The sequence below is a fragment of the Crocuta crocuta genome, unplaced genomic scaffold (genome assembly GCF_008692635.1).
Source record: "Crocuta crocuta isolate KB4526 unplaced genomic scaffold, BGI_CrCroc_1.0 scaffold102, whole genome shotgun sequence".
NCBI classification, from domain to species: domain Eukaryota; kingdom Metazoa; phylum Chordata; class Mammalia; order Carnivora; family Hyaenidae; genus Crocuta; species Crocuta crocuta.
Genome location: NW_027530019.1, coordinates 5,969,749 through 5,985,451, shown reverse-complemented (window position 1 = coordinate 5,985,451; position 15,703 = coordinate 5,969,749). Strand labels below are relative to the sequence as shown.

The window sequence follows — 15,703 nt, the reverse complement described above, 5'->3', positions numbered from 1 at the left end:
TTAGGGTTTACACCTCAAACTCTTTCAGTTACACGGCCAGAATGGAAATAGAGAGACAAAAAGATTTTTGTAATAATCAAAGGCAGAGAAGTAAACAGCCTGAACTAAAGCTAGGGATAGAGAAGAAAGGACAGAGGTACTTTGAAGACACAAAGAGCAGCATTTGGGGGTTGGTTGGATGTGAAAAGAGGAGGCGTGAAAAAGAACCCCGTGGCTGACTGCATGAATGGTGGTACTGCCTCTGGAAATGGGCAACACAAAGAGAAGAGTGGGTTTAATGAAGTCAATATCCTGGTTCAGTTTTAAACCATCTCCTGTGGGAAATGCTACCAGAAATGTCCAATAGGCAGTTAGACAGTCCTGTTCTTAAAGGAGAAGTGTGAGCTGGAGATGCAGATTTAGGAGATGTTATGGGCTAAATTATGTTCCCCCAGAGTTCTGTGGTGAATTAATTTCTCAGAATGTGACTGTACTTAGAGATAGGATCTTTCAGGAGATAAGTCAGATAAAATAAGATCACTAGGGTGGGCCTTAATCCAATATGACTGGTGTCCTTACGAAAAGAGATGAGGACACAGACAAACCCAGAGGAAAGGAAGAAAACAGCCATCTACAATCCAGGAAGTGAGGATCAGAATGAAACTACCCTGCCAACACCTTTATCTTGGACTTTTTGTCTCCAGAACTATGAGAAAGTAAATGTCTATTGTTTAAACACCCAGTCTGTGGTATGTGTTATGGCAACATGAGTGGATTGATATAGGAGACATCATAGTTCAGGTAAAACTTGAAACAGTGACACTGGAAAATATAATCCAAAGAGTGCATGTAGTCGAGAGCCCTGAGGGACAGGGAAAAAAAAACCCCAAAGAAGGAGCAGGAAACGAGTGCTCAAAAAGATAAAGGCACCAGGAATCTGTGGTGTCAAGCCATGGGAACAGAGTGCTCAAAATAAGAATCACCAGCATTGTCAAATACAGCAAGAAATACCAGTGATATTGTGAATGAAATGCAATTGACACAGCACAGATCATCTTCGTGAGAATAATATCTGTAGAGTGGTGTTAGCAGGATCTGGGTTGGAGTGGGTTGAGGAGAGAATCAGAGATGACTAAGCAGAGAATACGGATGTGGCCCACCACTTTGAGAAATGTGGATGCAAAGGAGAGGAATGAGATTGAGATTTACCAGAGGAAAATCCATCAACCTTAGAATGGAAGAGAGGGTCATGTTTTCAGACTGGGGAAATGGGCCCAAGATAATGGGAGAGATTGAAGATGGAAGTGAAAAAAGGGATTACCCATGGAGTAAGATCCTGAAGGAATAAGAATAGGATGAATCAAGGTAAGGGCATGGATGGAAGAACTGGTCTGAAACAAACAAACAAAAAAAAACATTTCATCCGCTAAAATTAAAGCAAAAGGGTTGAGGAATGATGATTAGGTATGTAGATTTGTAAGGGTAGAGTGATAAATTGAGGAAGATCGTGCAGAATGGTCTAAATTCTCTTTCAGGGTGGAGCAAGCTCTCTAGTGGCGTCATTTTTCTCTCATGGCATTTAGTCTCCAGGTAGAGGAGGATCAGGATTTTGTTGGATTGATTCAGCAGGAAGGAAAAGCCTGCAAGGGATTTGAGAGTGCCAGTGCCTGACGATCCAGATTCTATTTGGCCATGTATGATTGTCTCCCTTATAACAGAAGGCAGTGTAAGAGGATTAGGTGAACTTCCTGATGCAGCCATTCCAGTGTATTATAAGGGAAAAGGAGAAAGAAGAAGAAATTGAAGATCAAGCGTTTATATAGGATAGAGAACCTATTGTGTGATATGTATATTCTATGATTATGTATGAAGAGTTTTAAAAGATATAACTGGGAATCTATCCTGTGCAAAATGTAGCAAAGAGTTCTTTGGTGCCTTCAGGCTTCCTTTTTTTTTTTTTTTTTTTATTTTTTAAAATGTTTTATTTATTTCTGAGAGAGAGAGAGAGAGAGAGAGAGNGCGTTGTGTTTTTTTTTTTTTTTTTTTTTTTTTAATTTTTTAAAATGTTTTATTTATTTCTGAGAGAGAGAGAGAGAGAGAGCATGAGCAGGGGAGGGTCAGAGAGAAGGGAGACACAGAATCTGAAACAGGCTCCAGGCCCCAAGCTAGCTATCAGCACAGAGCCCAATGCAGGGCTCGAACCCACAAACCGTGAGATCATGACCTGAGCCAAAGCCTAACCCACTGAGCCACCCAGGTGCCCTCAGGCTTCCTTTTTAATACCACTATTTTCTTTTATGGATCTTTTACTGCAGAAGGATATACTAATTCTCACTCAGTGTTCATAATTAATTTATATTTTTTCTAGTAGAACTTAATACATTAGCAGCAATAAGAGCCAACATTTTTTTAAAGTAGGCTCCATGCCTAGCGTGGGGCTTGAACTCACAACCCCGAGATCGAGAGCCTTATGCTCTACTAGGCCAGCCAGGCACTCTGAACCATTTTTAGCATGTTATGCCTCATGTTCAGATATATTATAACATCTGTCATCCCCAAGACCCTTTGAAGAAGGTACTATCTTTGCCCCCCTTGAACAGCTAATAAATTGAGGTTTACCCAAGATTCACAAGGCTAGCAATTGGTAGAGGTAAGATTCAAACCTGTATCTGTTGGAAACTGCCAGTCTACCTTTTAAGAAGGAGATCTAGAGAGGACACTGACTAAGATTACACATTTGCTTTGTATGTTATTTTCATCTCCTCAAGCTGAAAGAGGTGATATAGCTGGAAAATATCACTCCCATCCCTTCCTGCCCCATCCACCAAAAGGCACCATCAATTTAGTCCTGTGAGGCAATACAGCCAGCAAATTTTGTAGTATTTCTGAAAGAATCATGGCAGTGAACTACATACCCTCTTAATTTCCCAAGGGATGTGTCCAATTTATATCAACTCTGATGTTTGAAATATTTCTGCTTCTTAGTCAAGAAAGGGAAATACAGTTGGATGCCAATAAAATAATTATAAGTACCAATTATCTAGGGTAAACAAAAAAGTGTTATACAAATACATGAAGAGCATGCAGAAAAACAACAGCATAATGATAGAAATTAACTTTATGCCACATTTCCATGCATTGTTTTGAAGTTTATGTAATTTATGACACCACCCTCATATTAGATTTTGAATTGGAAGAAATAAGCTTGTGTTTCATTATATTATACTGTAATATAGGGCTTAATAAGAGCCTGATAAATCTTAAGTATTGCATTACACTATGTTAATGATTATCATCATAGCTTTTCCAACACAGGCACCATGGTGTCATCACAGATTATAATTTAAAGGAAATATTAGCAATTCAGAGTGCCCATATACTGTAGTTAATAAAGCAGTGAATAGAAATCAGCTTTATAGGTAATTTACCAGCTAATGACAATTATTTCTATACTGTGTCACAGGCTTATGTGAGGAGAATAACTTTTTTATATAAATAAGATCGATGCTCATAACATTCTAACTTGTACACTGCAGCAACTCATCCAATACTGATGGCTGATAGTTTCTCTTAATAAATTAATTTACTGCCTGACAACACAAAAACTGCAATATTTCATATTGTTCGCTTCCCAGGGGTATTTAGCAAGTTTGCCAACTACAACAAAGAGTCCAAATTGTACTGGTAGGAATAAAATGATGAAACGTGATTCGCAATATATTGCGGTCAAGTGCTCCATGTAAGTACTACACGATTTATGACCATCTCAGAGCACGGAGATTCTGCCGTGTCTGACGGAGTAGCTTAGCAAAATAAAGACAGATGGCAGGGTGGTAAATAATTACTTGATTGGAAGACGACCACTGCAGGATTGCTTCCTGCCTTCAATTCAATGAGACTTCATCTGGGCTAAGTCACGTTGATTCATGCGAGCATTTACAGCTTTGAGTTGATTGACCAAGGAAAGAATCGTAATTTAATAATTAATAAAGAGAAAGGATGCTGTGAAGTGGGAGGCAATGCAATTCCTAAGTGGGTTTCCCTGCTCCCTTTTCTGCTGTCAGATAATTGATTGTTCTCCATCCTTGAGATTCAAAGTGAATCGTAATGTGTAGACTCATGCTTATGTCCGAAAACATTTTTATTAAAAAAAAANAAAGACTGGGGATAGAACCTTTGAGGGAAGCTGACAACTAAACTGAATTTCAAACTATAGTCAGTCTGGTTGGCTATCATACAATCAGTTTCTAAAGGACTTGAAAATGAGTAACTACTGTTCAAGGGGTTTGGGCATGTGCATGAAGACATGGAACAGGGTCACTCTTTGTGCTCTCCATGAGAACTGTTTGGGGCTGTGTCTGAGCAATTGGTTTGAAAACCACCCAAGTGAGAGAACAGAAAGGTCTAAGCTTTTTCTTCTGTCATTAGAACCTCAGGAACTCTCTCAATCTTGGAATGAGAGAAAGGCAGGCTCTTTTTCTCTCTCTCTCTTTCTCATGAGTGCACTTGCGCGTGCACATTGTGGTTTTATAAATTGTGATAGACTATAGAATTATCTGTTATGGAAGATTCAAATCCCATTTCCAAGGAAATTTCCTTTCTAAGGCTAGGATCCATTTCCTTGTCTCTCATTCTTCTGATCAGTCCTGCCTGCTCTACCTTCTGTCACATTCCAGCCTGGTTTGTGCCAACAGCTCCTATTAGGTCCTCGATAACTCTGTATATGGCATTAACCCCACTTCTTTTCGACATTGCCTTTTGTACCCCCTCCCTCCACATAGTTCTTTACACACGCTCATCCCTGACCACTATTCACTTGTTTGCTTTCCATATTGAGATACTTTCAGCTGTATTGAACCGTGTTGAATAGCATTGACTTGTTCTTTTATTCTAGTGAACTATTTTTGAGTGTTTACCATGGTGGTGGGCACTAGCAGGGAGGGTTGAGCACAGCTAAGGAATGTGAGAGGCAGTATGTGAAGTCTAAGCACAGACTTTGCAATCAGTTGGGCATGGGTTCAAATCCCAGCTTGACACTTTCTGGCTGTGTAACCTTAGTCAAATGACTCACCTTCTCTGTGTCCCACTTTTCACACTTTCAGATGGAAGTAATTATAACACCTAGCTCACAGATGTATTGTTTTGGATTAAAGGATATTATGGCTGCAGAGTGCTTGGCATAGTACCTGGCACAAAATAAACTCTCAATAAATGGAGGTGATGAAGTATGAAATAAGCCACCCTCCAGGAATCTGCAGTCTAGAGGGCATAAAAAAAAAAAGCGTATCTTAAAACTCTATTCCAGGTCACACAGTTATGGCTACTGGAATAAAATTTGAAGCAGAGTATCATGGAAATATAGAGCATTAAAAACTTGTCCTTAATTGGGAGATTTAGGGATGGTTTCTCTAAAAAAAACAAAAAACAAAATGCAGACTGTAGATTTCTTCAACAGGCAGCTATTGGCAGTCAGGGCCTATTGCTGAGGAAGGATACTAAGAAGGGAGCTAGAATTAGAAGCAAGAGGCTCGCATCACCAGCATGCAACCTTGAACTATCCTAGCCCAAGTTTCCCTCCCAGTAAAATGGGGAGAATGCCACTAGCTCTGCCTAATCCCTGTACTGGTGTTGGGATCAAATAAAAGATTATGCGGATAGGGCTTTGTGAATCCTGAACATCACAGATGCAGTTGTGAAGGAAGGAGTAATTTTTATTTTCATGCTCGTGGAAATCCGTTTATATTTCTCCATTCATAGTCCCTTGGCTCCCCGCCTTGTGGCCAGTGGTACACGGCCAGTGGTACACGGTACACTGACTTCCACAAGTCAGCTGGCCAGTACTCTTGTTGAAATGTTTGACGAAGTCTACTTTCGACTCGCATGCAAACAGAGGCAAGCTGTACACCAAATAGATAATTCAGAACAGATCATCAAACCGTCACTTCTGCTTAGCTCTGAAATTAGAAAAGGATGGACTGCACAGGAGGTGGCCTTAGATCACCTATGAAGTGAATAATTAAGAATTAACTCTAATAAGAATTTGCAAAGTCACTGTGCAAAGGAGCAGACTGCTGCCTGGATCTGAAAATCCAAGATGGCCAAGCAAGCAGATTTTAGCCCTTAGAACAGACTCTCTCTGTTGGCCTCTGTCTGTTGTCTTCGAGGGGACTGCTGAATCGGACGCATTCAAGCAAAGTCTGGTTTTGGCTCGGAGGCCTGGGATTTTGCAGTTTGCTCCGTCCGGGATGGGCTGTGTACATACCTTTGAGCAAATAGTTGGAGTGGCTCCCAGTTCACTCAGCCATCTGACTCTGTTACAAAGGAGGATTTATCTTTTTCCCTCCTTTGTCCAAACTAGAGGACAAAGAACGTGGCAGCTAGTGCCTGATCACCGGGTGTGCTGGAGCCTGCCAAAAAAGTAGAGCCAAAGAAACCCTTCCCCAGCGTGGCCCCGGTAGTTGCCCCCAAAGACGCTCACAAATATTCACCTTCCAGACTACTTCAAAGGGTAGGCGGCCCCGCAGATGACCCCTACAGCACCCCAAATGGTAGATGATAGCTAGGGTGCCATTACCCAGGGTAGGGATGCTGCTGTTACTGCTGCTCTGGGGTAGCCTGTCATATGTACCTGTATCTTTAAGGTCCTCCCTTTAAATGGTACGTTTGAGGGACCATAGTGTAGGGCAGTTAACCTGGCATTACACCACGTGCTTGAGAGTGTTCAGGTTCGCCTGACAATGAAGAGTTGGAGGTTAAAGGAACACATCTGAAATACAGTAATGAGCAAAAAACAAGAGGTCGTCATAGAGGGAAACGTGCGGGATTTGGAGTCAAGCAGGCCTCTTTGCATTTGAACCCTGTTATTTTCTGGGTGACATCAGACCAATCACTTAACCTTTCTGAGCCTCAGTCTCTTCATCTACAAAACGAGGATAATAATAGCAACAACTATCTCAAGAGGCATTTGGGAAGGAATAATGCGAAGCACAATCCCTGGCACCCAAAGAGTGCGCAATAAATGGTAACTGCTAAAATAACTCCCAGGCTTCTCAAAATACTCAATTTGCTTTGCACGACTAAGACCATTTCCAGAAGTTGCATAAATACACTGCCTATAGAGCACGCTCGTTGCTTTGGTCTTTAAGGAGCTACAAAGCACCATGCAGAAACCATTGTTTATTCTTCTCGCAAAGCTGGAAGAGTGGGAAAGGGGAAGGGTTACAATTTTCCATTTCACAGATAGGAAATCAGAGGCATAGGAAAAGTCAATGACTTGCTTAATGTCACATAAAGCCAACAGCACAGCTGTAATCGGTCATGACCTCCGGTGCAATGCAGCTTGTGTTCACCTTTTGAAAGTCAGGGGTAAGCAACTCCTGTCTGAGCTTTAATACCATCAGTCTAATTTCTCAGATTTTCTATAGCTGCTGATCTTGAGAACCTTTGAAGCTTTGGGGAAATCACATGGGTGATTTGACCTTAAATCTCATGCCACTGGCAAAAGATTAATTGCTAAGACCTGGAAAGAGGCCAGACAATTCTGTGCAGCTGAATAACAGCACCGTCTAGGGATGTGACTGTCCTGACAGATTTAGTTAGTACATAATTGATAAATCTAGAGTTTGTATAGCTTCGCTTCCCAGATAGATAAGGTAACAAGGTTCCAACGGTTGACATTTACCGAAGTCCTACCAGTGTTTTGTAACACCGAATCTAAGTTTTCTACTCTGTTCCTCAGAACACTGCTCACTTTCTAAGGCTGTGTTCTCAGCAAGCAAGGAGATGGGGGGATCTGACAAGAGGCCACTTGCCTACTGTAAGCAAGAATGCCCATCATTCTTTAAGCACTGTCCCATGACTGCTTTTAAAATATATTTTTTAAATTTATTTCTAGGAGAGAGAGAGAGAGAGACAGCGTGAGCAGGGGAGGGTCAGAGAGAGAGGGAGATACAGACTCTGAAACAGGCTCCAGGCTCTGAGCTGGCAGTCAGCACAGAGCCCGACGCGGGGCTCGAACCCACGAACCGCGAGATCATGACCTAAGCGAAAGTCGGACGCTTAACTGACTAAGCCACCCAGGCGCCCCCCATGACTGCTTTTAAAGTCTTATTCACCCTGACCCAGTGGAGGTGGAGGTCAGAGAGGCACGCAGGGCATAACATAGGAGCTAGGAATTATTCGTCACAAGCAGAATCCAGAAAAGATAAAAGGCAGCCAGATGCAACGTCAAAGCTTGGATAGTGGGTCTAAGCCCTGGACAGGAAGCTGCACAGCTGGACTCTTGGTCCAGAGTGTTGTGAGACCCTTCTGAGCAATTTGAACTCAGGCGCACAGAAACCTCAGCTTTTCTTTCTTTCACTTTGGTCACTCATTCCAGAAAGCATTTTGCCTATCAGAAAGAATTGTTCGTGGATATTTTTCACTGTATTTTCTGTTCAGAGCCCATATAAGCCTGTATATAAGGTTACCTTTCCTTAATTCTTGCTGTCTAGTTTTATGTTGCAATTCAGGAGGCATTGTCGTGTGCCTGATATACCAGTACGCTTTGGTAATTTTGTCACCTCTGCTTGTAAAATATCTGATGCAGTAGTTTAGGTCAGTAAATCAGTGGTGTACAGTGTACAAGATCTTATGGACAGTGGATCTGGCTTTTTGGTTTTTGCCAGAAGTGAATAAAGATGTCATTAAATAGCCTCCCTTGCCTTCACAAATAAAAACCTAGTGACTTCGTGTATTATAACAACATGTAGAGCTATTTTTCCAAGCTAGTTATTCTTTCTGAATATAATTTACTGATATACATTACCTTTTAATCATTTGGAAAAATCATATGATGTTAATTGTATTGCATACACATGGCTTTTATATTAAAATAGTCTATTAGATTGCTCCCAGAAACTTTGTCACGGAGCTAAGTAAGTGATTTTTGTTTTCTTTTACTAGATGAATTAGAGAAATTAGAACAGGAGAGGCTGGCTTTGGAAGCCACTATCAAAGATAACGAATGTGAAGAAGGAAGCGGAGGCATCCGAGGCTTGTTTAAAAAAGCTAGCAAGTTGAACATTACTAAGCCAACGCCTAAGAAAGGTAAGTACTTTTAAAATTTACCAGAAAGAGTATGAAATGAGCCACTGCTTGAGTATCTATAGGGGTCAGAAGTCAGCATCTAAGATGTTGGGGTCATTGAGTGTAGCTAAGGACTGAAAGACATTTCTTTCAAGACAATAGCACAGACAAAATGTAGAAGTTGTTGTCATTCATCAATAACATTGAGCCCTTTGTACCATCTATTAATTTTAAAATAATAATATTTGGTTTGGGAGTCCTAAAGTGCTGAAGCAGATTTGAGTGCCATAAAGTAGACGTTTCGTAGTTAAAATGGAAAGGGAACTAGAAACTTTAAGAACCAATACCCAAATGGGTTTATCTGTAGACACACACACACACACACACACACACACACACCCCTTGCAGACATTTAAGGAGACTTAAAGTTGACAAGTACAGGTAAATAGGGGATCCAGCTAGAACTCTAATTTCAGAAAGGCAACCATCTTTATTTATCACAACCCAGAGTTCTGAACTAGGAAGTACCTTAATACCAATTACCTGAAGTTTCAGCTGAGAAGTACACTTACCTCTGAATGTCCAGTGTGCACCGCAGGAATGGAAGACCACAGAATGAGAACTTTTTGTAAAATTTATAAACAGGTGATTCAAATATATGACTTTTTTGAAAATAGAAAATTGCTTTCTTTCCAGAAACACTGTGGGTTTGAGTTTAATGAGGTCCATAGCGGCCTCTGCTGGTAGGAAATTATAATGTTAACGTACACAAATAATCCTATACTTACCTGAAGTCACTTGGTATGAGGCTCAGAAAAGATCATTTCTCTGGGAGGGTTTTCAAATCAAATAGAAAGATCCAAATTGCATCTTAGCAGGCTTCTGGGCCTTCAATGAGGGCTTCTAATACCCTGGAAAAAGTTTGGTCCTGTTTGCTCATTTTCCTACTGTAGCCCAAGGACAAAATTTTACCCATAACACAATATTTTTATATATTTACATAGAATAACATGAAATATAAACATTGCCCCCCCTTCAAATAGTAGAAGTACCCTCGAGTTTCTGGAATATTCCATGGGCTATAGGAAAGCCTATTATATATTGTGCACCTTAACATGACATTGTCTCGGAAAATAATATGTTTGAATCTCAAGCTGGAGGTATATCAGGACTTTCAGAATGTAAATATTAGAATAAGACCATCTAGATGCCAACTATCTTCTTTCCTTTTCAGTTATTTGGTTTATTCATGAGACATGTTAACTATTCATTGAATCTGCTCTACCATTCAGTTTTTCAACGTTAGTTACTGTCTGGAAAAGCAATGGAAAATTCAGAAGTCATAGCCCAATACTATTCTTTAGCTGATGGGAGAGGAGGGAAGCACCAATATTCTTATTGATGAGAAGGGACTTATTATTTATTCTGGAAGCCTGTTTCTGCATCACAAATCTTTTGGCAAAGAGGTACTCCTCTGAAAGTCAACATGTCTCATTGCTCAGAAAAGCCAAATAATGTTGTGTTTTATTTCCAGCACCTAAAATTTCAAACACAACTTTTAAGTAGGCCCCCTTCACTGCTCTGGGCTCTTGTTGGTTGACAACTCTTTTGAGTTCTAGATCAGGACAAACCCTACCTCCAGGCATTAATGCAAGAGTCCTCTGGATGCTTTGATTTGCATGTAAGTGGGGGCGGAGTTTGGTCCATTTTGTAAAGATACTTACTTTCTCCCTCAGCAGTCCTAGGGAGATAGAAGCAATGTAAGATAATTGCTTCAGAACTGACAGGCCCCAAACCTGGAAGCAGCAAAAGACAGAACAAGCATCTTCAGAACCTCTCAGATCAGAGAGGAGGCTCGGAAGCAGCTGTCAGCCTGACTCTAAGCACTTGGCTGACATCATCTCTTTGAAATAGAGCAATAAAGTCACAACTTTAAAAGACATGGAAATGAGAAATAATATATACAGTGTAGCAACGGAAACCTCTACTGGCAAATAGGAGTGAGGTCCTGCTCAAATCAAACACTGGCCTCCTTCCCTAGTGGACTTTCAGTGTATCCTTGGTAGAGTGGAAAGTGCATCAAAAACATTTTTAAGTGTTTTATGTGCACCCTTATCTATAATTCCAGTAAAGGAATTTTGTCTTTCTGTATTTCCTGGCCTTCTTCATCTCATTCATAGAGATTCAGGGAGCTCCACGGCTTTCCCTTAGCTTCACAAGTCTCCTTGAAAACAGAGGAACAAGTCAGGCTGACATTAGTTTCCAAAGGGTCATAGAGTCAAGATGCATTTGGTCCCTAGCCACCTTCATAATGCAGGCGTTCGTGGAATTTATACCAATTGTACTCACTGAATGCTCTAATGAAGGAATACTTCTGATTCTATTGTCTATCTCTAGAAAACCAATCACCACATTTTCTACTTTCAAGTAAATTTGAAAATATGATTGAGTTCTATCTGAAATCTTGAAAACTGAGGATATTTGGGCTAGTGCATCAGATAACTTAGCATTGTGACCTGTCTAAATAAGAAACTCTACCCTGGAGATTTGGACTTGAAAATAATCCACTGCTTTATAATGAAAAATGTAATCGCAAAACCAATACCATATATTTTTGAACTATTGAAGGTGATCTAAATTATTGTGGGACTTCACCTTTATCTCCCCTTTTCATAGCTTGCCGTTTACCTGTAAGTATAAAAAACACTTACAAATTCATGACCCTTCCTCTTTTTTCCTGAACAGATCTATTGGCAAGTTATTTTGCTTCTTTCTTCAAAAGACCGATAGGTATATGACTTTTTCTTTCATTACAGACAGCAGCATGAGCACAATCCAGTCGATGCATGTGGGGGAGTTCAACCAGAAACTGGTGGAAGCCAGCACCCAGTTTAAAAAGAAGCAAGGAAAAGGCACAATTGATGTGTGGTGGTTGTTTGACGATGGAGGTAAAAACAATTCCAGAATATACACTAGGGAGCAGAATTACTGTGTTGATAAATTTAACAAACTGCATGGGAAGGTATATGAAAACGATATCAATTTAAGAATAATATTTTAGTGTTTTCCAGAGACTTTAAATTATTTAGGAGCAACAAATGTGGGAATGAATAAAGATATAAGGCTATTCATTTCCTTTCAGTGAGATATGCTCATACTTTCTGTCATAATTTACTCTTTCTTCAGGGTTAACACTCCTTATCCCCTATATCTTGACTCTCAGAAAAAAATGGAAAGACTGTAAATTAAGGATCTATGTTGGAGGGAAGATCAACCGCATTGAAGAAGAAAAAATTGCGTGAGTAACTCATCACTCTCGTGTTAGAACACTGGGGATGTTTCTTGTTTTAATGCTTTAATTTTAAGAACTTTAAGCGCTTTTGAGGCACAACAGATTTAAAGGTAAAGCCACTGTAGTAGGCCTGTCTACTTGGATTTCTGGTCGATAAATTGCATACATTTTATAATCACTGTCTTCATGTCCCTTGATCCCCTGTCACAAATGCTTTCAAAAGGGAATTTGACACACGTCTCATTTCTAGTCTTGAGCGAGAGTATCATTATCTTGTATATTGTTTGTTTGGTTTGACTAATAAATGTATATAAGAAATGAAAAGCCCGAAGGAATTTGTGTTCAACAGTTTCTTGGGGGCGGGTCAAATCTGTTGATTTGTGGTGGTCATTATAGCACAGTACGCTTAAAATAGAACTCAAGGACTGAATCCAACCCGTGTTCCAGCCCTGCCACCAACAAGCTGCAAAACTATGTCACAGTCACTGCACGTATCTGAGTCCCTACTTTCTTGTCTGTTGTTTAAATGAATAACTGTTGAAAACTCTTTGATTTAAAAAAATAAATAAGTGCCCACCATGTAAGTTCGCAGCCTGGTCACTAATTTAGTCACAGAGAGCTGACATGTGGCTGTGGAGGCAACAAGCATATTGAGACCATGGTGCATCCAAAGGTCTCTGGTGAAAATCTGAAGAGTGACCTTGAGCAGCCCTTGGTCCCTTATGGTAGGACTGCATCCTGAGCCCTTACAGATAGCCTTCCAGATAGCCCTTATAGTTACAGGTCAGTAACTACAAAAATCAGCAAGGTAATAACAGTAATATTAAAACTTGTCCCCTTTTTTCCCAAATGATAAGGAAGCATGTACGGCTCTATATTGTCTTACCTAGACCAAGAATGCTGAGTTGGATTTTCTATTTCCAGGGTTTGCCCCTGCATGAATTTCTCTTGGCCTTCAGTGGAATCGTGTGGTCCACATTTAATACACTGCAATGACAATCAAACACTGACCACAGCCTTTGTCTAAAGTGAGGCTGAAATAAGACATGACTGCTTGTGATACCTTACACACAAACCTCTTTGACTGAAAATAGTTAAACTAATTCTCTCTTATATTTTCAGAATGGCTTCCCTTCTGAGCAAATTTAGAATAAAATTTGCAGATATCCATATCATTGGTGACATCAACATTAAGCCAAACAAAGAGAGGTATGAAACATTTAACAAGATCCATGTTTACCCCTGCTACTCTCTCATTTTCTTCTGTGTTTATTATTAAGGGGTAGAGATGTTATCTATTCACTGTGGTGACTGCCAGCTAAGATCTAATAAAAAAGGACTTCAAATAATCATGCCGAGCTATCAAATAAACTCTAACAGAAGGAAAAGGTTTTATGTTGAGCTTGAGAGGGAGAACTGTTGAAACACGGGTTGGGTAGCATTTTAGAACTGCCCTTCCTGTTCTTGCTTTCTGTGGTGCTAAGAGTAGCAGGAAGCAGAAACTCAGACGATTTTGGATGGAGCATTCCAGGCAAGCTTTCCTCTTGTAAAATTCCTGGTGGGGCAGCCTGCGGGGGGAGCTCTGATAGAAAAGATCCAAACAGGTTGAGTCTTCTTGGCAAAATGACAGAAAGGACCCTCTGGCCGTTTTCACTTTCAGGCACTAAGGACCCAGCAAGTCAAGCTATGAAATTTGGTAGTGGGGTGGGGGGAGGAGGTCCTCTAAAACTGAAGCCTGGCAAGGAAATTGGCTCCAAAATTTTTAAATGATGGGATTGAAATAACTGTTCAAATGTCTTCAGATCATGACATCATTTTAACCCTTGTTAATTGTTAAATCTGTCAAGTCCACAGGATTTGAAAACAGTCTGTAGGTTAGATTTCCACAGGAGTTCCCAGAGGTGGAAGAAAATTGTCTGGAAATTATAGCTGATACTGAATAAACTACCTAGTGATAATTTAGCAGTTATAAAACGTTTTCAACTATTTACAGTCCAGAATCACATTTACTATTACATCTGGATGCAATTAAAATTTTTTTAAGTTTATTTATTTATTTTGAGAGAGAAAGATTGAAAACACATGCACATGCACATGGGGGAGGGGCAGAGAGAGAGAATCCCAAGCAGGCTCAGCTCAGTGCAGTGACGTGGGGCTCAAGCCCACAAACTGCAAGATCATGACGGGAACCAAAATCAAGAGTCAGATGCTCAACCGACAGAGCCACCCAGGTGCCCCAACATCAACATCTGTATGCAATTTGACACATTTAATTTGGTGCGGAGCGGGGCCTTCAAGGTTGAGACTACAAAGGGACACGAAGATCTCAGTATAGCTTAGGTTCTCGGTGGCCTGTTAGACCTCTTCTCATTTCTGTTGACGGTCAGTCATTTCTCCCTTTGCCTGCAGTTCTTGATGGGTTCCAGTTCCACACTCCAGTCTTATTGCCCTTCCCTTCTTTTGATTCATTGTTATCCTGGATGAGCTTAATAACTAACAGAAAAACATCCAGATGTAAAATGCATTCTTATTGACTAAACAACCTTGAACTTCATGTTATTTGAGTCTATTCATGATTTCTCTAAGGCTATGGGTCAATTAAAATGGTTTTATAAAACACCTTTTTAAAAAAAGTTTATTTATTTTGAGAGAGAGAAGAAAGAGAGAGAAGTGAGAAGGGGCAGAGAGAGAATCCCAAGGAGGCTCTAGACTGCCAGCATAGAGCCCAATGTGGGGTTTGAACACATGAACCTCAAGATCATGACCTGAAGCTGAAACCAAGAGTCTGATGATTAACTGACTGGGCCACCCCTGTGCCCCCAAAATGTCTTAATTGTGATAAGAAAGCTATAAATGACAGAGTTCATTTGGGTTATTACCATGGAATATGTCTTCATATCATGTATACACTAATGTCTTATATTCCTCTATTTTTACAGCTCTAAATACTTAGGAAAAATTAAGAATAGAGTTTATAATTCTCCTTGGTAACTGTAATTAACTTTCATATGAACTGGGTTCTCATGGTAATATCTGGTAACCTCCCACATTTCATTTGAAGAATTTTAATTCCTAAGTCATCGCCTCTTGGCATTTGCAGTGATGTGATCAAACAGGCTCATCTTCCGTCTCTAACTGGTGGAAATGCATTCTATTTCATAACACAGCAGATACAGTGATTTCCTAGCATGTGCTGCTTTGCAACAGCCCAGAGCCTGCCAGGGCTCTGCAAGCATAGGGCCATTTACTCTTGTCTGGAGGGTAGTCACAGTGTCCCCTACTGCCTTTGGATTTTCCAGAGGCCCTGGCTCAGTGCTGGGCACAAATTAGTCATCTATTTCTTGTAGCCAAATTCCTCTTGCTGTT

General features: G+C 40.3%; 1 protein-coding gene across 3 annotated transcripts in view; it reads left to right on the top strand.

Annotated features, from left to right (window-relative positions):
- The window catches only part of SLC12A1 (solute carrier family 12 member 1), a 98,754-nt gene that overhangs the window by 73,582 nt on the left and 9,469 nt on the right, over positions 1-15,703 (top strand). For all 3 annotated transcript variants that reach the window (XM_077764326.1, XM_077764325.1, XM_077764327.1), the window contains exons 20-23: positions 8,923-9,066; positions 11,862-11,993; positions 12,232-12,343; positions 13,460-13,546. In XM_077764326.1, coding sequence (XP_077620452.1) covers positions 8,923-9,066; positions 11,862-11,993; positions 12,232-12,343; positions 13,460-13,546 — 475 coding nt within the window. The remainder of the gene's footprint in view (positions 1-8,922; positions 9,067-11,861; positions 11,994-12,231; positions 12,344-13,459; positions 13,547-15,703) is intronic.